A 22,326-nucleotide genomic window follows, 5' to 3' on the forward strand; every position below is an offset into this window, starting at 1 on the left:
CCCCAAGTGGAAGGTGAAGCCTCACTTACCACAGTGCTGACTCATTTCCTGCCTGACAAATGCACGGATCTCTTGTTCCTGCAGAGAAAACCAAGGGAATGAAGAGAGGGAAGAGATGCCTTCCGGCCCCCCCAGCCCACCATGAGCCTGTCTCAGCTGCTTTGGGGATCACAGGGAAAAGAGCAGTCTCCCCCAACTCCAACATTTGAGCCAGACCTGGAGGGAAACAGGCCTCGAGCCTGCCATGCAGGAAGGCAGAACTCAAGAGCCAGTCCCAGCCCCTGGGAGAGGGAAGTATCCCACTGCTCTGACTGATTGCGCAGTAGCATGGATGTGTTGTCATTGTGGGTCAGGGCTTTGCTCCAAGACCTCAGAGAGCTCTCTTCTCACCGTCATGCCAGGGTCCCCCTTCTCTCCTCTCGAGCCTTCGAGTCCTGGATTCCCCTGAAAACAAGCCAAATGGGAAATCAAGAGGCGTGCTACATGGTCAGCAACTCCCTGAGCCAGGAGACACCCACTCTCTGCAGAACCCTGTCAACCCCCTAGGAAGCTCTCCTCTTCGCCTGACGGGGGCGGGGTTCAAGGTACAGCAAATACATCCAGGCAGAGCCAAGCATTCAGCCAGGCAATGCACATCCAATGGGTCAGAAACATGCTTACACACCTGATCTCCTCTCTCTCCTGGAATCCCAGGGACACCTCGGGTCCCTACAGCCGACTCCCCTGGGGGGCCTCTTTCACCCTGCAGCAGGAAAATACACACTGAGACACTGGCTGGCAGGGGGAGTTCTAGGATTGGGCCATCCAGAGAAGGGCAGTAACTACCATCCCCCACACGCCCCAGAGCTCCCTCTTGCAGGGAATGGGGCTGTTCCTCAGACGCGGCTCTAAACGAGCTGGTACACATGACAGTCTCACTTATTTCGAGAGAGATTTCTCAGCCGCTTCCAAAACATTAGACTCTTCTGCTTTCATCTCCCTATCCCCAGTGAGAAGTCCTCAAAGGCGGGTCCCCGTGCCCTTGTAGGTGAGAACTGTCCCCTAGGGAAGCAATCCAACCTGATCAAAGATGCAGCTCTGGGGAGAGACATCACGCATGGTGACCTCGGGCTGGGTTCAGGGCAGCCCTGAAGCTGATCTTGTGGGTGAATGGGAGGTCATGAAATAGCAGTGCTCCAGAATACAGCCAGAATGAACACACTGCACCCCCACGGGGCACTTCCAGCTCCAGGTCGGAGGCATGTTGCAAGCATTCATTAATGAACCCCACCGGCCCTGGGAGGCAAGGAAATCATCCCGGAGATACAGAGAGAGGTTACGAGACTGACCTGAGTCAATGCGTGAGCCAGTGACAGAGCTGGGAATAGACCTCAGGAGTCTGACTCCCAGCTCCCTGCTCTAACCAGTGAGTAACACTGCCTGTCACTCTAACAGCCTCTGCACATCACTCGCGCGGCACCGTTCATCAATTCAGAAGGTGGATGGAGCTGATCCTGCTTGAACAGAGTCTAACTACCACCTCCTTGCTGCCTGCTAACTGCAGACAGGTCCGGGGCCTGCTCACTGCCCTGGGATGGGGATATGACCAGGCAGAACTGAAACAGACGGGAGGGGAAGGGGAACTGCTTCCTCCACACTGTGCCTGCGAAGGGACCCCTGCAAGCTCACTCTCGCCCTTCATGTGGTCTCTTGTTCCTGAATACCGCACGGAAAAGGGGCGGTTTGTCCCTCTCAGACACTGGTGCCTTTGCTGCCAGGGCTGGGAGTGCACTGGGGTTTGTCGTGCAGTTTTGGTTTCCTTGTGGAGTTCCGGAGACAGGAGCTCGCCACCTGCTGGCCATTCAAGGGCAATACTGTCCTGGTCTGGAGAGGTGGGTAGAAGCTGTAGGGAAATGGCCATGCACAGTGGGGAAGAGGTTCTTACCTTCTGCCCTTGAATCCCCTCAGGGCCCTTAGGGCCAACGCTACCTGGTGGGCCGGGTGGGCCAGGTGCTCCATCATTGCCCCTAGGGCCTGGGGAGCCAACAATGCCTCGAGCACCCTGAGAAAAGAGGCAGGGGTTAGGAAGGGCATGACCCACACTGGGGAGTGTGACAGACTGGCACCTTGGCCCACGCCGAGTCAATCTCCCGCAGCACTGACCTGCTCTGTACCCTTTGAGATAGGCGTCGTCTATTGACAGAGAAGTGTGGCCAACACTCACAACGTCATCACAAGACCCAGCATATCTGAGGGTTTTCTTAGAACCCCAGCTCCTGACATTCTGTGATTATGTGAGAATTTCAACTTGCTTTTTAGAAAGAGTGAGTGCCTCGCCCTCCTGGTTGCAGAGAGAAGCTGAAGAAGGTGTCCTGAGTGCGTCCTTAAGGCCCCCCAAACCAGAAGGTAAAGAACCCAACATTTAGTCATTTAAAAAAAAGTCAATTTTTCAGCCAATCTTGGGATTTTTTTAGGGCTTGACGCCTGATTTTTGAACCCTTGGGGATGGCCATACAGCATAGATGCTCTACCCCCACCCCCATCACCCCCGCCCCCCCCAAGCTGCAGGACATCAGTGGATCTGTGGGGAGGCACCAGATGGTGCCAGTTGTCAGTGGGAGAATTGCAGCTATTCTCCATCAGGCCTGTGACTGCTCTCACCAGCTGGGAGTTCTAACAGTGAACTGACCTTGCTCCACTCCCACTTTTGCTACAGCCTGAAGCACCGGTTCTGCTGTGCCAGAATCCTCTGGAAGGGAGGATGTTGAGGAGTTTCAAGTCAGTGCTGGGACCCGTGTCTTGGTTAGAGAATCACGGTTCCCCAGTTGGCCGGGCATATCCTTACACCCTACTGGACACGTCAGTGTCCAGCTCTAGTTAACAAGCAACGAGCTACTGATGGTCAGCATCTGAAAACTGTCCAGCAATTAGCAAGTCAGGGCACCAGAGCTTTGCCATCATGCTGGGGTTTGCCGCAGCAGCAGAGGGCTGCTGTGGGGAAGTTTCCAAACTCCTAAGCATTTAGGTATAAGCCCTGATCCCACCAACACAAGCTTCAAGGGCACTGGAGTTTGGCCCTTAGTAAAGCACAACTCACCCGGTCTCCTTTCTCTCCCTGGTCTCCTTTGGCTCCCTGCTGACCATCAAATCCCCTGTCACCCTGGGAAGGCAAAGAACAAGGTGTTTTTTCTAGAGAGATTTGGGGTAGGGACACTGGCGGATTACAGTTTTGTGGGGCCAGAGCAGGCCACCATTTCTGAGACACTGCCCTGGGGAGCAGGGTCGGGGCCCTGGGGAGCAGGGTCGGGGCCCTGGGGAGCAGGGTCGGGGCCCGGGGGCTTATCCCGCTCCACCTGCCTGGCGCCCCAGCTAGGGAGTGCTGTCAGGGCACGGAGGCTTGCCCCACTCTGCAGGAGCGCTGGACAGGCAAAGCGGGTTGGGGCACAGGGTCGCTCATTTTCCAGGGCCCCCCAGTTGGCTGGGGTCCCTGGGATCAGGCCCCGTGGGCCCAGTGGCTAACCCACAGCTGGGTAGAGGTGCCATTGTCAGGTGATCTTGGGCCCCAAATGTCAGGATTGTAGAGAGTCTAACAGCAGTTAGGTCAGAAACATTATGTCCCAGCATCTAATTACTTCCCAACGCTCACTGAGTGCACTGGAAAGGGCTGCAGGGTCATCTTAATGCAGAGCCTCTGGCCGCTTTGGAGCCTCTATTAGCAGCACTGGAGAAATCCCACTGTCTGCACAGAACATGGGCACATGCTGTGGTGCGCTATTAACCAACAGTCAGTGAGGCAGCTCTGGCCAAGGAAGACCGTGATCTGAAGAGAGTGATCAGCAAGCCCCACAGCAGCCCCTCATCCACAGGCCTCACTCCATCCCCCAAACATTATTGCTCTTTAATCCCTACCTTGGGTCCCATGAGACCTTCTTTCCCGGGGATTCCTGGGGTTCCAGGCATGCCCAGCTCTCCCTAGGAAAACAAACCAGATGTTCATTCTGGCCAGTCCAGATGTGCTCGCATCACATTGCCCTTGGAGCCAGCTGGGTGCACTTACCAGCTCGCCCTTCCTTCCTGGAAGTCCCATTCGGCCTGGAATCCCCGGATCCCCCTAGAGCAGACAGAAGGAGACACAGGTCAGTGGGAGACAGCAGTGTAATGGAGAACCAGGCTGGACAGTGCCCTAGCCCCTCCATACTGGGCTCATGTCTAGAGCACAGACTGCTTTACTGATGGAGTTATATCTAGCCCGTGGCTTCCCGGCCCTCCTCTACTCCAAAGGAAGCCAGTCCACTGAGCAGTGCTCTGGGCGATGCCACACAGCTCCGCCCGCCCATGGACTCACCCCTCCTGGGGTTCAGTTCCGGTTGGGGGTTGCTGCACCGTACAACCCCAGGGCGCCAAAGGGGTGGGGTTGAGGGTCCCCCCTGCCTTCCTCAATCTCCTCAGTAGCCTCCACAGCATCCCAGGGGCCCTCAAGTGCTGCGGGGCAGGGCTGATACTTGGGGCTTCTCAAAGGCCCCTCCCTTGTCCGCTACACAGACCCCCGCTGGTGGCTCAGAGGGCCAGTGCTGGTCTAACAGAGCTCAGTTCCATAGCACCCCAGCCCCTCAGCCAAGTGACATGACCAGGCTGCCCTGGGGGTGAGACTGGGCCCAGAATTAGCTCCACTGGGTTCTACCAGATGGGGATTGAACTGTCACCACTTCCCATAAGCCTCTTGGCCCCCAGGACAGCCTTTATTCCCTTGGAAGCCCTTAAGCATCAGTCATTTCCCCAGGGATCCATTCAGCTCCGCAGGGAGCACAGGGCTCTTGGGCAGCTCCACTGGCACGTCCCAACGCACTGTCGTCCCACCTTCCATTAGCGTGGTGGCTCTGCCGCCTCTGGAACCAAGTGTCCCCACCGCTGCTGAATGGCTGGAGAAGGGGAGTCACCTGTGCAGACCCGTGAACACTCACCTTCCCCCCCTTATCTCCATCCTGGCCACAGGCGCCTTTCGGTCCCCGATCCCCCTGCAGTGAAGAGAGACGTCACAACACCGCTCCGCGACCCGCTTCGACACTAACCCCTGGGGCAGTGGGCTGGTTTTGCAGACAGGGTCTATGCTGGGTGTCGGGTATCGGTGGGAGAAATTCAGGCTATCAAGGCCATCAATGTCTTGCAGCTGATGCCACTGAACCCATTCTTGGGAGGCTACACTGCCCCCTTGGAAAGACCCCACTGCATCCGAGCCCATTCCCAGGGGCCAATTGGTGGCCTGGGGGTTCCCTGACATTGACCCTGAATGCACACAGGGGGTTCCTCTCTCCCCAAGGTGCTTGGTCCCAAGACACTGCCATGAGTGGGCTCAGCGTCCCTCTGGTCTGCCCTAGGGCTACGTCTGGCCCAGGCAGGCAGGCTCTCTCAGGGTCACAGGAGGACAGACAGATAGACAGACAGACAAAGGAAATGCCCACCTTAGGGCCTCGCATTCCCAGTGGCCCTATGTCCCCTTTCTCCCCTCTTGCTCCTGGGATTCCATCCTTTCCTGGCAGGCCCTGGAGAAAGAGGAAAACACAGAGTGACTCTCGGGCTTTGCTCCTGGGCAATGGGCAAGAAACAGCAGCGAAGGACAGTTCCTCACCGACTCTCCGGGGTCTCCCGATTCGCCAACTTCACCCTGGAAAGGCAAACACACCAGGTCAGGGACGGAGGGACTGGGTGCCTGAGTGACGCCCGCATGTACATGCCAGGATGGGGACAGCAGATGTTCTGGCAGGCCTGTGTGCACACCCACTTGCAGGCACACCTACATCTGTGCACAAGTGGCACGTGCAGGGCTGTGCACACCTGTGGCTATTCTTACCTTCTGGCCCCCGGGGCCGCGTGCTCCTGGGAAGCCTGTAGAGCCCTTCTCCCCTTGCTCGCCTCTTCCTCCCTGCGGGTGAAAGCGCACATCAATGCACAGCCTGAGGAAAGCTCCCCCTGCTCACAGCAGGCAGCTGGGGGGACAGAACCAGCCTCTGAAATTATATTAGGTTCTAAAAAAAGGTCCCCAAATGAGAGAAACAAAACGTCCCTGATTTGCTTCCCCCACCACAGTGACTCACTAGCCAACTCCCCTCCTGGTCAGACTGATGCACCTCCGGGAAAGCAGGTGTCCAGGGGCCACTCTCTGCTGAGCACCCCACCACTGCCAGTGGGATGGGGGGGCTGGCGCTGGCCAGTACAGGGTGCCCCTGAGCCATCAGCAGAGTATAACGCAGGCTGGGACCGAGCCTGTTCCGTCACATCTCGGCCCGTTCCCCTGCAGTCTCCAGTGACACGCCCCTCTCTCGTCCTCCTCCTTGCCGGTCTCCATTTCATAACCAGGGCCTGCAGCTCCCACTGCCGCCAGCCCAAAGCCCCTTCTCTCTCAATGGCTGCGCTCACAGCAAGCAAAGGGCACAAAGTGTCCAGCTCCTAGCTCCTGGGGCCGGCTGTGCTCCATAGTGCCCAGTCATCACAGCACCTGCTCTCGGTCCTGCCAAGCCTTCAGTGCTCTGTGGCTTCTCCCAAGCCTCTGGGACAGCTTTCAGACAGGCATGCTCCCATACCTGCCTGTCCTCCAGCTGCTCGCTCACGTACCTTCTCTCCTGGGAGGCCCGCGTCACCCTTGTCACCTTTCTCCCCTTCCATCCCCTTCAGGCCACGGTCTCCCTGGTCAGGGGAAAGAGCGGAGGGTGCAGGGAGTCAGCCCCCTGACAGCACAGGGAGGATGACCCATGGGTGGGATTCAGAGAAGGGCAAGGCACACATTGGGACTGGAGGGGAGATTCCTGGGGTAGAGTCTGGTCTGTCTGGCTAAAGGGACATGGAGACTTGGGGGAGGAGGTACACAGGGGAAGTGTCTGCTGAGATCTGGGGTGTGAACCCCAAGGCAGGTGCGGGTCACGTGCGGTGTGGACTGAACCCCAAGGCAAGAGAGGATCGTGGCGGGGGGATGCGAAGGGACGGACCTAGCAGCTACAGGTTCAATAGCAGGAAATACCTCCAGGCTGATGAATCTCAAAGCACCCTGGGAACAGCTCATAGGGAACAGCCCACTCTGGCCCCTGGGCAATGGGCCCCTTCAGCGGTTTTCAAACTTTCTGAGCCAACCCGCACTTGGAGTTATAATTTTTGGTTGCACCCCGCCAACCCAGACAAAAATAGTCCCAATGCATGCCCCTCCCCACGAGGGTTTTCAGGGTGGGGGAAGGCACGTGTGATGGTCTCTGGGGGCAGAGCCAGCGCTGGGCACAGAGGCTGCTGGGAACAGAAATCAGCGCAGCCGCGGTGGATGTTGACACTGACCTGCAGGCTGGGTGGCTCGCTGAGGTGCGTCGGGGGTGGAGATGGTGTGGGGCTGGCTTGAGCCCCACTGTGCAGAGCTGGCCCAAGCCACCTGGCGTTGCTGCTCACCCCCCCAAAATGTTCCTCCACACCCCCCTAAGGGGTGCACCCCACAGTTTGAAAACCTCTGCTCTATGGGGTAGGGCTCTTACCGGCTCCCCCTTGCTCCCCCGGACTCCAGCCGGCCCCTCCACAATGACAGTATCACCCTGCACATGGGGAAAAACAAACAAACCACACGGCAGCCAATGAGAGGTCAAAATAAACCACAGACCCACTGACCCATGCTGCAGTTTGCAATCCCATGGGTTTAAACAGGCTCATGTGCCCAAGGGCCATCAGCTGCTGCCCTCAAGCCAGTCAAGAGTCCAGCTCACACCCTACACGCACCACTGCGGTGCATGGCAGACGGCTTCCCACGCCACCGGAGACCAAGGACCTACACAGCCCAGCGGTGAGAAACCCAGGGTTACAGGAGCAGCCCCAGGGCTAAGGATTGTCCAGTCAGGGCAAAGCCAAAGCTGGCCACTAGCACTGGAAGGGTTCACGTGGGGTGGACCTGCTGTGGCAGCATTTGGTCAGGAGCACCTGGTGTGCAGGCGGCAGATGGAAAAGCTCTGTGCGCTGCAGCTTTGCCAGCACAGAATTACTTTTTCACCTTCCTCTGGGGACTGGCTCAGACAGTCCCAGGTCTGAAGGCAAGTGGGCCTTTCTGGTGTGGCAGTTGGGGCTAGAGGTCAGCCAATGAGCCCCTAGCAGCATGTAAATGGGGAACTCACCTTGTCTCCTTTGGGCCCCATAGCTCCAATGTCTCCCTAGAAGGGAAGAGAGCGTGGGTGACAAACATGCCTCGCACAGGGACATGTGGGTCTCACGACTGTCAGGCCACTACCAAACCCGAGGGCCTCCCTCAGAGCATCAAGGAGACCAGCCAGAACCCAGATACTCAGAGGGGAGGAGAGTGGTTGGAAGGAGCCCCAAACCTGGGGCCTTGGGGACCCCAAACCTAGGGAAGTTCATGGGGTCCTGAGAGGCATGAGTGGAGGGCTCAGGATCAGAGAGAAACGGGTTCATACCTGACTTTATTAGAACTAGGAACTGGGAGAAATGAGAGCAAGAGGGAGAACAGGCCATGAGTTCCCCTGGAGAGGAGACAGCCCCTGGTCAGGCCACAGCCCAAGCAGGCTGGGGGGTGAAATCCAGGAGCAGCTCTGGGCAATACCCTGCCTGACCCCATCCTATCAGCATGGGATTGTACCCCATGGGCAGGTGCTTGTACTTCAATAGCAGCCTGATGGAGGGGGAGGTGGGAGAAGACTCCCCTCCCCCGGCCCCACCGCCCCCCACCAGTAGGTTGCTTACTTTGTCACCTCGCTCCCCTCGGTTTCCGGGAGGCCCCTAAAGGGAAAAGAGAAGGGGAATCACTGGCGAGCGGGAGCCAATCCCAGCCCCTGGTTAAAGGGCAAGGCAAAGGGAGGAGGAAGGTATTTACCGCTGGCCCACGATCTCCCTCCAGCCCTGGGCGCCCGTCTTCACCCTGCCGAGGAGGAAAAGAGCACAGTGAGACAGAGCACAGGGCCGGGAATGGGAGAGCTGAGCCCTGAGGGCACAGCGGGTCAATTCCATAGCCTGCTATCCTGATCCATGGTGAGCGGGGTGAGAGGCAAAGCCCCAGAGCAGTGACCTCGGCCTTGGGGAGGGTCCTGGGCACAGGATGCCTCCAGGGTACCCATTTGTGGGCTTTCCGCAGCCCCAGCCAGGGTGTGTGCCAAGGGGGCGCTCTCGTCAGGGAGATGGGCTCAAAAGTGTCTTCTCCATCTCTAACCTCCAAGACTGCTCCACATACCCCTGGCCCATGAAGAGCCGTGTCTGTATCCCAAAGACACAAGGCCTGGTAGAGTCCCCAGTGCTGCAGGGGGGCACAGGCCGTGCTCCCCACTGCTGTACTGCAGGCTGGAAAGTCTTTCTGGCCCCACGGGATCGATGCGCTTGTCCCCTCAAACACAGCAGTGCTGGGGAGAGGGGTGGGTTAGCGGGGTCTGCACTCACAGCTGGGGGAGGCTATAAGGGAGATACGTACCCGTGGCCCTGGGTCTCCTCGCTCACCTCTAGGGCCCGGCTGTCCAGCCCCCACGTTCCCCTACAGGGCAGAGAGACAGAGCGTTAGTGATGCTGTAGCTAACAACAGCATTCTCTGAATGAGCCAAGGTAAGCGGCAATCCTGCATATCTTGCCCAAAAGGCCAAGTCAGGCACTACCCGGGCCCTGCTGGATCCAGCCACTGGCTGCCCCTTTCCACGCCCTCTGCCTGCTCACTTTGTCCCAGCTCTGGGAATCTCCAGCATTATGCTCCATAGGACACTGCCCTGCACTAGGGTTGCCAACCCTCCAGGATTGGCCGGGAGTCTCCAGGAATTAAAGATGAATCTTTAATTAAAGATTATGCCATGTGATGAAACCTCCAGGAATACATCCAACCAAAATTGGCCACCCTACCCTGCACATACATGAGATTGCATGTCTTGACAACCAGACATGTGGCGAAGCCGGAAAGCCATGGCCTCTCCTCACTGCTCCCTTGATGCTCAGAGGTTTCCATGTGCGGGGCAGGATCCTCATGCCACCTGCACCCCTAGGGATGCTGCTGTCTGTTGGCTGCTTGAAGGGGATCCGGCTCTGCTTGCCCATGCCCTCAAACTGGGAAGTCAGGTCATGCAACAGGACAGGAGCTCACTTGCTCCTTGGTACCTGTACTGTAACAGCATTGCCAGCCCCAGGATCAACCGATGGGGCCTGGCTCCACAGTCAGGCTTCTTCAGAGACAAGCGACTGCACCAGAGGCCAGAGGAAGAGAGAAGAACGGCCTTTGCAAATGGGTCAGAGATACATTTGGCCCCAAGGACTCCCCCTGTAGGTAGCTCTGAGATGTCCCTGTACCTCTGTCTATCAACATCACGAGCCCTGAAGCCGCACTGGGGGAGAAAAGTCTGGATTCCTCCAGAGACCCATCCCCCAAAGGGGGACAGATGTTATTTGAAGGCAATAGGGAACATCCACCAAGCAAGAAAAAGAACACTCTAGCTGTGGCCCTTGGAGAATACATGCCCTTCTCCCACACTCCAGGAGCCACAGGAGGCTGGCGCAGTAAGGGTTAAAGCAGAGCCTACCTTGTCACCCTTCAGTCCTGGGATGCCTTGTGCCCCCTGAAACAAGAGAGACAGATCAGTGGACCAGGCCCAGCCTGGGGGCCTCTGAAGCAATCCCCGCGGGCTTGCTATATCACAGGATACAGAGATCAGTGCTGCCCTGGCCTAGGTGCCAACCACAATTACAGCAAGGAGAGGGGTCAGACCTTGGCCATGTCACTTGTACGACTCACCTCACTTCCCTTTCATTTGTCTGGCCCTGGGTAACACTAGTGGCAACAGGAGGTTAACACAAGGGAACAAGCAGGTGGAGGGAGTTTTAGTTGAAGAAATGCAGATAGACATCTCTCCAGCCATCCCTCCCCAACCCCAACCCCAACCCACTCAAGGGAATAGTTCAATGATACTCATGTAAGCCTCTCACCCAGCTCTGAATCTGGATGCAAAGCTGCTCTGGCTCCAGTCCACAGGGAGACCCCTAACGGCGTCTGCACTGGGGTAAGCAAGAGATTTTTCTGTCACCCAAAGGTGAATCCCATGCTTGGAGGCGGGGGCTGGAAGATCTCCCACAATCCTTGGGACTGTGTGTGCAAGTGATGAGCAAGAGTCACAGCTGTATGCGTAAGCTGACATCGTGCCCACACTGTGGCAGTGGCCCAGGTGAATTAGACACCCAGCCTGCCTGCTTTTGGGCACTTGACCTTTTAAATCCCTCCCTTTGGAGCTATGCAAAGTGGCATTGGCTTGGGTTTCAGTGGCCTCTTTCCTGGCCCAGGGCAGCTGCCTGTCACCTCCTACACTGTTCATTTGCTCCCCGGAGAGCTTGGCAGTTTGACTTCTCTTGCTGCTGCTCTGTCAGGGCAGCAGGCTCTTTCCAGCACCCTGCCCAGTTCTCCCTTCCTGAGGCTGTGCAGGGCACCTTCAGAGAGACACAGGGAAAGGCTTAGTTAGGGGGAGCAATAGCTGCACCTCCTGGAAACCATCTTCCTCCTCCTGGCTACACACCCAGCACTCTAGGCCCCAGGTGCCCAACACTCACCGCTGGCCCTGGGGGACCTGGGGGACCTGGTGATCCAGAGGTACCGTCTCTTCCAGGGAAGCCAATCAAACCCTAGCAAGAAAAATACATCAGTCAAGAGAGGCCTTGGCCATGATGAGGCCCCACTTCACAGCGAGCGAAGGCCCGGGAATGGCCTTGGCTGTAAAGGGAGCACAGTTAAGGCCTCTCCATGGCAAAGGTCAAGCCCCAGGGCATCTCTCTTCACCGAGCTCCCCCATGGCAGAGCTCACACTCAGGGCACCAGGCAACTGCAAGTGCTCTCGTGGGAGGGGAACTGTGCAGCTCAGGGTAAACTCCGAGGTCCTGCCAGGAAAGAGAGCCCAGTTCAGTGCAGGCAGGCACTGCCACACGTGACCAGGGAGGAGTGAGTGGAGAAAGGACATTTAATCCTTCAAGGGGAGTGCTGCAGACTCTCTGCACGTCGCAGGAGGGAGCTGATGGAAGCTGCTTTGCTGGAGCATACTTCACATTGGGTCGGAGAAAGCGCTGCAGGGAAAAGTCTGTTGGGGGTAGCCAGGATGGTCCTACATGGGCTTTTCCCTTGCTTCTTTCATCGACCCCTTGCACTCCGGCAGCAGGAGGCCCTGCCTGCCGGCACCAAGGAGTCCAGACAGGAAACCTCAAGGCTCTGGAACATCTCATGGACTCACCCAGTGGCCTCCCTTTGTAATCTGGCTCTCCTGCATGAACCTCCAGGGCCAGGCCCAGGGAAGAAGCTGAGGCAGCTGGACAGCCATGCTGCTGCACGGGCCCTTGGTGCTGAGCAGTATGTGCTGTTGGGGCGAGTGGTCCAAGTGGCTGTGCTTTAGCAGGGGTGAGATGGGCCAGAGCTCAGGGCCGGATGGTAACTGCACCTCTTACCCTCTCTCCTGGAGGTCCTGGTGGGCCTGGCTGTCCATTTTCTGCCCTCAGACCTGGCTGGCCGGGGGTCCCTGCGATGCCTGGCAAGCCCGGGGATCCTGGTGGGCCAGGTAAGCCAGTGTCGCCCTGGAGGGGAGACAGAAGCAGCCAATGCTGCTGAGCCTGCTGCTGGGGAAGGACTCCCCTGATGCCAGGCTGCTGGGAGAGGAGCAGTGGGATGGGGCCCACACTCTTCAGGGGACTTCAATTTCAGTCTGGAGGGAAATGCTGTACTCTAGCAGGGCAGAGCACTCAGCCCTGGGGGGAAGGAATGAAATGGAGGTGGGCTCAGCCAAACACCCACACGCTGAAGGTGGGCAGAAGCAGGGAAAAGGATCTCAGGCCTGTACAGGTAGGCAGCACAAAAGTGAGGGGGTCAGGCCTGTATATGGAGGATGGCTGGCGTTGGAGTGGAGACATACTGATCCCAGCACTTGCCCGCTCTGCGGTTACACTGGGGTAGCTGGCTTTCCCTGGGTGTGCATAGCGGAGGGAGAGGCAGGTAATTTTCATTGGTAACTGGGCGCTGAAGATCTCTGCTGGGGGATTGGTTTGGAACCAGGAGTAGAGTGTCCCAGCTCTTCAGGGTCTCCAGCAGGAGCTGTCCAGCACCCGTGGTGCTGATGCCAAATGAGCTCTGTAAGCACCCGTGTCTCTCAGCCCTGAAGCTGTGAGGGGCAAGGTAGGCGGGGGGAGAGGGGGGTTCCAGCCCTTCCTGTCCCGCTTCTAGAGTGGCTCCTGCCACCTCTCTATCTAGAGCTGTCCTGTGACTCACTCAAAGGGCCTGGAGAATCTACCAAATAATCAATTTCCCATGAAGGGGGAGATATGGGTGTCTTGCTCGTGTTGTAAAAATTCACAGTATTTCCTGGCTTGGCTGCGAGTCTGTGGGCTGGACAGGTCACACACAGCAGGAGACAGCAACGCTGAGCAGGGAGCGGTGCCAAGGCCAGCACGTGGCGTTTCACTCCATGTTTTAAGTTGATAACAATAATAATATGCACCTTCCAAGCAGGTGTTTAACAACAGAGGGCAAGTGTCATTAACCCCATTATACAAAAAGGGAGACAGGCTCAGAGCCAGGGAAGAGGCTTGGCCCAAGTCACTCAGCAAGCCAGAAGCAGAAGCAGGAAGAGAACCCAGGAGTTCCGATTCCCAGACTCCCCGTATGACTAAGGAGAGATTCTCCGTGCTAACAAAGTCTTAGGAGATGTTACCTTCAAACCTTGAGGCCCATCTTGTCCAGGGGGTCCCTGCAGACCAATGCCAACTGAACCCTGAATGGTGCAGATGGAATAGAAATGGTAAGTCATGCCACATGGAGGGGCAGAGGGGTGGATACATAGGGACATACAGGGGTTAGGAGTGGATGGGAATGGGACAGAATTATCCTCCAGTTAACTATGCCCAAGCTGGTGACTAAGCACGGTTGCAATCTATGGCCGTTCACTGGGATGCCTCAGTCAGTCCCTAGTGGGAAAGTGGCCACATCACAAGAACCTCACCAGCATGCCCTGTCAGCCACAGAACAGGGTGCGTTCAGCTTGTGGTCCCTGGAGAATAAACTCCCCTCTCAGCCCTGGGGGATCCCGCCAGGACAGGAATGAGACACACACACTGTGACAGCCATTTCTACAGCCATGAACACTAGTCACTGTTAAACAATGCAAGAAGGGCTCTGATTAGCCCATTTACATCAGCCTTTCACCCAGCCAAACACCAAACGGAGCAGGCCAGCTCGTCCCAGTAATTCTGAACACACAGCTGGCGGCTGCTCCTGCTCCCAAGAGCTCTCTCCCTGTCTCGTGCTGACTCAGAGACCTTCCCTTCTCACTGCTGCCACAATCTTCCCTGCTCCTCAGCCACCAGCATATGACAATCAAACTGCAAGGGAGATACCTCAGGTATATGAACCCGAGTGCAATATGGAAGGTAACAAGTGACAGATGGGTGTTTGAGCCACCAAGTACTGCTAAACACATCCCGTTCTGGGACTGACAGGGCATGCCAGTGAGTTCTAGGCTCAGTACACTGGAGCCCAAGTACCGGGGCTGCTATTTACCTTTTCCCCTTTGACTCCAGGGGATCCTTTGACTCCCTGTTAAAATACAAGCACAAGAAACAATGAAGAAAAACCATGCTCTGCATACGTACACATTTGAGGGCATGCACACGCGCTGTATACCATTTTTCAGAACTAGATTACAATGCACCAAGGTAGCCTTTCCCTGGAGCCAGATCTCAGACACACTGGAGCTGCCCAATGCTCAGAGGTTTACTATGGCAAAGGCCAGGGCTTCCCATTCAGGTGGGGCAATGAAACAAATCAAAACCGTTCATATACTCCAGTGCTGGGCCCAGGACAAGAACCTGAACAGTACCAAGGAGGGGTTGTTGAGCAGGTGGGCAGGGGAAGAACCTCCCCCAGCCTCTAACACTGGGCCTGGACTCAGCATTCCTACAGTGAGGATCCCAGCCATTCCCAACACTCCATCTATGTGGTACTTACATCTTCCCCAGGGTCTCCAGGCTCCCCCTGTCTTCCAGGCTCCCCCTGGCAGGAAGAAAGAGAGTGAGACTCACCAATGGGGATTGAAATGGATCAGGTCACAAAGGCACCATGAGCCATCACAGGGAGGTGGCTAAGAGCAAAGAGTGGAAGCCCCTCCCTGCACTGGGGTGTGAGGAAGTTCCTCACCTTCTCTCCCCTGGGGCCCGGTAAGCCTCGCTCGCCCTTGGCACCCTGCAGGTAGAGAGCAGAGTTAGTGTTTGGCTTTGGGCACAGAGTCTGAGATATAACAGTGGGAAGGGACATGAAAGGCCAACTTACCGGTTCACCCAGCAGGTTCCCTTCAATCCCTCCAGGGGCGCCCTATACAGCAACACACAAAGGCTCAGCACGTCAGGCATCCCTCCTGTGCCCCCTGCATCCCAACCCCTTTCCCACCCTGAGCTGACATCTGGGCTCCCTTCTTCCACTGATCCTGGTCACCCCAAACCATCACTCCTAGTGCAGCCTGGGACCCCTGTGCTCCTGCTCAGACGCTGGAGTGGCTGAAGAGACACCAGGGAAGCCGGCACTGGACAAGCCAGAGCAGATGCCGCTCATGGCGCATGGGCAGCATGGCACTGAGAAAGCCCTGCACCAAAGGGCTGGTCACTCACTCCAGGCTGTTCCAGCCCCACCCTCTCCCTTTGTAGCTTTTACTGGGCTCTAACAACATTATTAGTAATGCAATTTCTGGGTCAGAGTTGGAAAAAGAACCCAGAAGTCCTGGCTCCTAGTCCCCACACTCCCGCTCTAAAGCTTTCTGTGCAGATTTCTCCTGAGCTAATCCCCAAGCCTCTTACCTTCTCGCCTTTCATCCCAGGAGGACCGACAATCGCCTAGAGACAGGGAAGGGGAAATATGGACATTTAACAAAAGAGTGATGTCAGGGACTGAGGGAAATTTCTCACTTCAGGGGCCAGGGTAGGAATTGAGTGAATCACACAAAGGAGGACAGCAAGACAGCACAATGATAAGCATCGTTGCTTGGTCTATGGCTTAGGCAGGGGGATACAGACTCCCTACCCCCGTGTGGAAGGGCTGTCCAGCCCAGCTGAACCCTGGCTGCTGTCACTATTTCCTCACTGGGTAAGCTATAAAGTGATTAAAGGTCCCGACACCATCCCCGTATGGGACCTGCGTTCAGAATTCCGGCAGCAGGTGATGTTGGGGTGGTGGTGGGCCTCTCCACAGCCCCGGAGAGGGGCCAGCTCAGCCCACCCCACCCCACCCCACCCAGCAGGGCTGGGCTTTGGATGAGTTACTCCCACCTTCAGAAGGAAAATCCACTGAAAGGAGCTAGTAACCTACCACAGCTGGCTCAGAAAATGAGCCAAGGGAGATAGGAGAACGTCTCTCACACACCTGTCCTGGGAGCCCGGCGTCCCCTGGCTCTCCTTTAGGTCCGGCAGGGCCTGCGGGTCCTGGCACACCCTGTCATGCAATCAACACAACTGTTAGGCTTGGCCTGAGATGGAAATGATGGGTGCTGCTCTGCCCCAACTCCATGCTCCTTTGGCTGCTCTGCCACCATCAGCTCCCTCAGGAGGTGGGGCCACCACAGAGGTAACCTGGCAGATCATACACGGCTGCTGACTTAGCTCTCTTGCATACCACACTCCCAGGGGTTGAATTCAATGTACTCTTCCACACACCATGCTGCCATGGAAAATCTGAACCATGCTGAATTCAAAGCCAAGCTTTCAGTGCCGATTAGAGGCGCCACATCCCCTGGAATTTGTGGTTTGATGAGACCTCCTGTGTCATCCAAACTGGGCTAGAGTCACTAGGGCATCCAGCTGCACAGACAGATGTAGAACAACTCCTGATCCACATGGTCTCCAGTGCCAGACACACAATGGGAGGGAAGGCCAGAGAGGCTTAGTGCAGCAGGATTGTGGCATTTCTAACTCCTCTGTCACCCAAGTATCTGGGGAATGCTGCCATTCCCCTTCCTGCTGGAGCTCACTGTAGCAGACACACATGCCCTGCCAGCACCTGTGTGGGACATACCATTTTCCCAGGCAGCCCTGGTTCTCCCTCCTTCCCTGGCACTCCATCTCTCCCCGGCACTCCAGGCTTTCCAGTCTCACCCTAGAAAACAGGAATGGAACAGCTGGAATTATCACGGGGAGAGAGAAGTAGACAGCACTGCTGACAATCCACTCCACAGCTAGCATCTCTATCGGACTCCTTCTGCCACTTCCAGGCCTTGGAGAAGGGCTACCTGGATCCTGCCCTCTCAGCCAAGGGAGGCCCAGCTCTGCCAAATGGATGTGTACACAAAGGCAAAGGTTGCCAAAGAAGAGATGCCAGTGGCAGGACATTGGGAGGGCCATAGGCAAAGCCAGGCAGGTTGGGAAAGGCAATTCATACCCCCCTGGCAGCAAGGGAGCTATCGGGCACTGTGAACAAGCAATGCTCACCACTTGTCCTGGCAATCCTTGGGTGCCCTGCGGTCCCTGTTGGAAAACAAACACAATCAGGAATCAAAGGCAATGAATGAGGAATTGCAAATCTCCCACTCTGGGCAGCAGCACAGAGACCATTCAAACTCTGCTCCCTGATGGCACCCAGATGGGAGAGAACCACACCAAGTACCTACCACAAGGCCAGGGGGGCCTGAGGGGCCTGGGAGGCCGACGCTTCCCTGGGGCCCAGGCAAGCCCTGCAATGGAACAAAGAGGCATGTGTTAGAGAGCAGGGGAAGCCTCTCCCTAGAATAGTGGGTCCCCCACTGACAGCATCTCCCCCCAGGCAGTCACTCTGCAGGCTCCCAGGCCTTGGCCTGACACGGAATCAGGTCACACCAGTTGTCCCCTGAGGAAAGGGCCCAGCACTCCCTTTAGGGCAGGTGTGTACACACTGGGTAAGGTCCCAGAAGTGCCTAAGATCAGGCCAGAGCTAGCCTGACTGGGGACGGGGCACAGAGGGCAGGGCATGGCAGAGCTACTCACCCGAATGCTGGAGCCAGGCTCACCCACATCTCCCTGCAATAAGAGAGTCTGTTACAAACCCGCACTGGGCAGGTACAACAATCCGAGATTCAGCTGCAGGTGTCCATGAGGCCTCAAGCCAGCGTGCACGGGCGTGTGGTTAAGTGAGACAGAGCAGGGTAGACGCCCACCCACGGACGGGGGCAGGTACCCCCCAGGGTGCTCTCTGCAAAGACACACTCAGTGTCTCCCAGCCCTGGGTTGCTGCTCTTTCCCTTCCGTGGGCTTTGTCCTCGCCATTACTTTCCTACATTCAGCCCTGGGCTCACTGCGCTGACTCCAGGGACATGTCCCAGGGTAAATTTGGTCCATTACTGTGACTCACGCTCCCCTCACCTACTTGGCTGGAGAAGTGGAGCCTCCCCTGCTGTCACCCCTTCCCCATGTCCCTTGTGCTATGGAGTGCCCAAAGGCTCCAGCCAGTCTCTCCTGCAAGCCTCCCCCTCACTCTTTCCATAATGTGGGACAACGCCATGTAGGCCTTCTAAACATATGGCACCCCTTTAAGGGGACAGCCTGCATCTCACACACACTGTGACCACAGTGGCCAGGGGACGGTGTAACCCACAGGTGTTCAGTACTTGACCTGGAATCAGACCCTTGCAATCCCGGGTCTAAGCAGGGCAGCAAAGCCCTCCAGTTAGCACAGCGTTCTGCATGCTCTGCAGCTCCACACCCTCTGGCTTGCTCAGGGATGTGCCTATCACCCAAGCCTCACGCGTGGCCCTCTCTGCATGGAACCTGGTGCTCCCGGCAGCTGGAGGCCTTCCCCAGTGGATGCACAAGCCACGCTTGCGGGTTTCGTATTGACTCATTGATCTGCAGTGCTTCCTCCAGCTAACTCAGCCTCCTGGAGTCCCGAAGCCCAGCAAAGGCAGCAGGACTCCAGCTTCCTCTGGCCAGAGGTTCCAGCCTCCAGCGGGTTGGAAGCTGCTGCTGTCTGGGATGTACCTTTATTCCAGGTGGGCCCTGAGCGCCTGGTGGTCCAACAAGCCCCTGCAAGGAAAGAGAAGATGGTTATCCCAGGTACAGCTAGAGCCCAGCAGTGCAACTGAGCCAGTTCTGGAGCGCAGCACGGACAGCACTGAGGTGTCTCCTGTTTGGTTCGCTGCCTTGTAATCTGCCGCACACACAAAAGCCCTGTTTAACATCCTGGGCTCAGGGCTCCACATCTCCCTAGCCCTGTAATACCACAGAGGGCTGTGCCTCCGGCTCTGCAGGACATCATCTCTTGCAGGCCCCGTGGGGAGGGCTGGCAGGGAGGTGAATGCTGAAAGAAAATGCTTTGTGTGCCTCTGGCAGCTCCAATGGATGTCACTGGGATTCTATTTTCTGTTCCCCTTTCCCAGTATAAGCTCTGTGCTGGGCTGACATCTCATGCCAGCAGGTTTCAGCCTCCAGGAACCATCTGGACGCTACTATGCATGTTGCGGTTGAGGCACTGGCAGATTCCCCCATGCCACCCGAGATGTGGGTCTGATACACATACGGCCATAGACAACAGAAGGTACAGCAGGCTGGTGTTACTTACAGCTGTGCCTGGTGGCCCTGGATCTCCCTGGTTGCCCTGCAGGACAGGAGAGAGATTGTTAGTGCTGGATGGGGGCTCTGATCACCTCTTGCCATTGCAGAGGCCAGATAGGCCAACTGACTTCTGGGTTTAACTGAGTTTTGGTTGGATCAGTATTCTTAAAAAGGGTTGAGCTCTGGACTGAGTTATCCTCATGTGAAATGTCCCTGCCACCATACCATAGCCCCCTCTCACGGCCCTGCCAAAGGAGGGAAGTTGCACTCAGCGGGCGACAGGGTTGTACCCACACTCTCCACACACTGTTGTGCATGTCACACGGTGTCTGGGACAATATGGGCAGCAGTGCAAACACAGCCTGCTTTAGGTGATTTACAACAAGGGCCAGGCACAGACAGACAGGATTTTAATCCTCTTACTTTATCTGCTGTCGGCACTTTTTAACCAGCTGTGCGCTACACAGTCAGTCGTTCTGGGCCTTGCTCTAGCATCATTATCCAAGGATCGCTGAGCTCTTTACACCTGTGAGGAGCCTCAGAGTCACTAGCCCCATTTTACAGATGGGGCAATGGAGGGCCAAGAGAGAGTAAGTGACTTGCCCAAAGTTGTGAGTCAGAACCAGGACTAGAACCCATATCTCTGGAATCCCAGTCCCTGCTCTAACCTCCAGATGCACGATCTCTGCCTCCCTGTGAAAAGATTACAATGCAGACTGCTCCTGAAAGCAGAAACGCCCCAGACTCTGCAGGAGAAGGATGTACTTGCTACATGCAGAAGGGGCCCAAGACAAGAGGGGAAGGCAATCACCTACCGGTCGGCCTAGAACTCCGGGAAAGCCTGGCATACCCTGCAAAGAGGCAATTCAAAGCCGGAGAATTAGCGAAACCACAGCAGCCCCTGAAGCAGCCCCAGTTCGGGCCTGGCCTTCTACACTTCTACAATATGATGCCAAGACAGAGCTGCTGCACAGGATAGACAGAGAGCTGGGGAAGCCAACCTCAGCCAGGGCCCAGAACCAAGGCCTACCATGAAGGGTTACTTACAGCTGGGCCGGGAGGCCCTCTAAAGCCCTGCGGGCCCTGGATGGAAGGGAAGGACACAAAATGACAACACGTGAGCTGGCAGCAAAACGTCACAGTGGGGAATGCTGCGCACGGGGGTGCAAAGGGACTGGAACAGCGATGCTGGCACCTTGTGCAGGAGGGTTTGCTGCACAGCTAGTGTCTCCCGCTGGTTAATGCCGGCAGACGTGTCCCAAGAACAAACTGGGGGCTGTCCGGGGATCCCCCACCAGCTCGATCACAGTCAGCACCGGGTACCTGTTCCAAACCCTCCTGGCACCGAGAGCACCAAGATACAGCACGACAAACAGAACAAAGGCAGCTGGTTTGGGGGCCCTTAGACACGTGCTGAGCCCTAGTCTCTCCTCCCTGCCTGAATCACATCCTGTCTCCCTGTGCTGCCAAAGGGCACCTCACCCACCTGCACGTGGGCCAGCGATGGTCTCAGCCATGCCCGCTCAGCGTCCTGAATCCCTGCCGGCCCAGGGAATTGTCCCACAAACGTTCCAGAGAGCCCAGCTGTGGCACTGGGGAACTGGCAGTGTACTGGGGTGCTGGCATGTCTCGCGGGAGCTGCCCTGTCTGCAGCTGGGAATGACGACCTCCGCCCGCTAAACCCCCCGACACAGGGACTCTGGCTCCTGAGAAAACCCCAAGTGATCAACTCACTCCTCTCCGAGCAGCCTCCCAGCCAGCCTGTCACACACTCCTCCGGCCTCCCCATTTCCATGCGCTCCCTCCCACACCCCGCACTCCCAGGCTGATGCTTCCTGCCTTTACTCACCGGTTTCCCTTCCGGCCCAGCAAGGCCTCTTTCTCCTGGGAGGCCCTAAAGCAAACAAGGCAAGGAACAGACAGACAGTAAAAAATAGGCACCAAGGGGTTAAAACTCTTTGAAGCACCGAGCCCCCAGCTCGGCTGAAGCACCTCACTCTAGCCCTGGCTGATCCAGCCTTAACCCCACCCCCAGCCCTGCCAATGCACATTAACCCCCCCTGTGCTAGCCCAGCCTCGCCCCCCCAGCTCTGCCAACATACCCCAGTCCCCTATGTCAGTGCAGCCTCCCCTCCCGCTGCTCTACCAATGCACCCCAGGCCCCCCGTGCTAGTCCAGCCTGGCCCCCCAGCCTGTCAGTGCAGCCTCGCCCCCCAGCTTTGCCAACGCACCCCAGCCCTCGTCAGTGCAGCCTCCCCCCCCCCGAGCTCTGCCAATGAACCTCAGTCCCAACGCTGCTGCTGTTCCAGTGGTTCTGGTCCCACTAGCCGTACTCACCGGGCTGCCATCCCTGCCTTTCTCGCCAGCTTCTCCTCTGTCCCCCTTCTGCCCAGGTTCACCCTGCAATTGGGACACGCAGCACGTCACAAAGACCAGCAGGAAATCACCATGACCCATCCCAACCCAAGATCCTCTCCGGTCCAGGGCAGGGGGAGGCTCACCCGCTGGAATATTGATCTGTTTGCTCCCTGAGGGGAGGCCAGAGTCCCCCCATCTCCCTAGTGCTGCCCAGCTCTTTGGGGAGGGGGACATCACATGGGGACATAAGGTCTCAGCACAGCACAGCCTTGGGCATTTATTGGAAATCGGCAGGGGAACTAGCTCCTATGGCTGCACAGGGAGCAGGGCTCATGCCATAGTAAAGCGCAGGGTACAGAAGTGCTCATGCTGCTTTGTTTATATGTAGGGCCTACAGGATAATGTGGACTTTTCCTTCTTTTTTAAAGAATAAATCCAGCATGATTGTGTGTGGAAGCT

At 57.0% G+C, this 22,326-nt stretch overlaps 1 protein-coding gene across 4 annotated transcripts in view; it reads right to left on the minus strand.

Annotated features, from left to right (window-relative positions):
* The window catches only part of COL7A1 (collagen type VII alpha 1 chain), a 119,775-nt gene that overhangs the window by 16,811 nt on the left and 80,638 nt on the right, over positions 1-22,326 (minus strand). For all 4 annotated transcript variants that reach the window (XM_043551663.1, XM_043551664.1, XM_043551665.1 and 1 more), the window contains 36 exons: positions 21,847-21,909; positions 21,359-21,403; positions 20,325-20,360; positions 19,517-19,552; positions 18,937-18,981; positions 17,947-17,979; positions 17,595-17,657; positions 17,416-17,451; positions 17,003-17,083; positions 16,355-16,423; positions 15,793-15,828; positions 15,272-15,313; positions 15,140-15,184; positions 14,951-14,995; positions 14,504-14,539; positions 13,659-13,718; positions 12,403-12,528; positions 11,521-11,592; positions 10,503-10,538; positions 9,416-9,475; positions 8,828-8,872; positions 8,698-8,733; positions 8,115-8,150; positions 7,488-7,544; positions 6,589-6,660; positions 5,828-5,899; positions 5,606-5,641; positions 5,439-5,519; positions 4,941-4,994; positions 4,037-4,090; positions 3,889-3,951; positions 3,077-3,139; positions 1,925-2,041; positions 665-742; positions 391-444; positions 30-78 (listed from right to left, as the gene is read on the minus strand). In XM_043551663.1, coding sequence (XP_043407598.1) covers positions 30-78; positions 391-444; positions 665-742; positions 1,925-2,041; positions 3,077-3,139; positions 3,889-3,951; positions 4,037-4,090; positions 4,941-4,994; positions 5,439-5,519; positions 5,606-5,641; positions 5,828-5,899; positions 6,589-6,660; positions 7,488-7,544; positions 8,115-8,150; positions 8,698-8,733; positions 8,828-8,872; positions 9,416-9,475; positions 10,503-10,538; positions 11,521-11,592; positions 12,403-12,528; positions 13,659-13,718; positions 14,504-14,539; positions 14,951-14,995; positions 15,140-15,184; positions 15,272-15,313; positions 15,793-15,828; positions 16,355-16,423; positions 17,003-17,083; positions 17,416-17,451; positions 17,595-17,657; positions 17,947-17,979; positions 18,937-18,981; positions 19,517-19,552; positions 20,325-20,360; positions 21,359-21,403; positions 21,847-21,909 — 2,032 coding nt within the window. The remainder of the gene's footprint in view (positions 1-29; positions 79-390; positions 445-664; positions 743-1,924; positions 2,042-3,076; positions 3,140-3,888; positions 3,952-4,036; positions 4,091-4,940; positions 4,995-5,438; positions 5,520-5,605; positions 5,642-5,827; positions 5,900-6,588; positions 6,661-7,487; positions 7,545-8,114; positions 8,151-8,697; positions 8,734-8,827; positions 8,873-9,415; positions 9,476-10,502; positions 10,539-11,520; positions 11,593-12,402; positions 12,529-13,658; positions 13,719-14,503; positions 14,540-14,950; positions 14,996-15,139; positions 15,185-15,271; positions 15,314-15,792; positions 15,829-16,354; positions 16,424-17,002; positions 17,084-17,415; positions 17,452-17,594; positions 17,658-17,946; positions 17,980-18,936; positions 18,982-19,516; positions 19,553-20,324; positions 20,361-21,358; positions 21,404-21,846; positions 21,910-22,326) is intronic.

Source organism: Chelonia mydas, chromosome 7 (genome assembly GCF_015237465.2).
Source record: "Chelonia mydas isolate rCheMyd1 chromosome 7, rCheMyd1.pri.v2, whole genome shotgun sequence".
NCBI classification, from domain to species: domain Eukaryota; kingdom Metazoa; phylum Chordata; order Testudines; family Cheloniidae; genus Chelonia; species Chelonia mydas.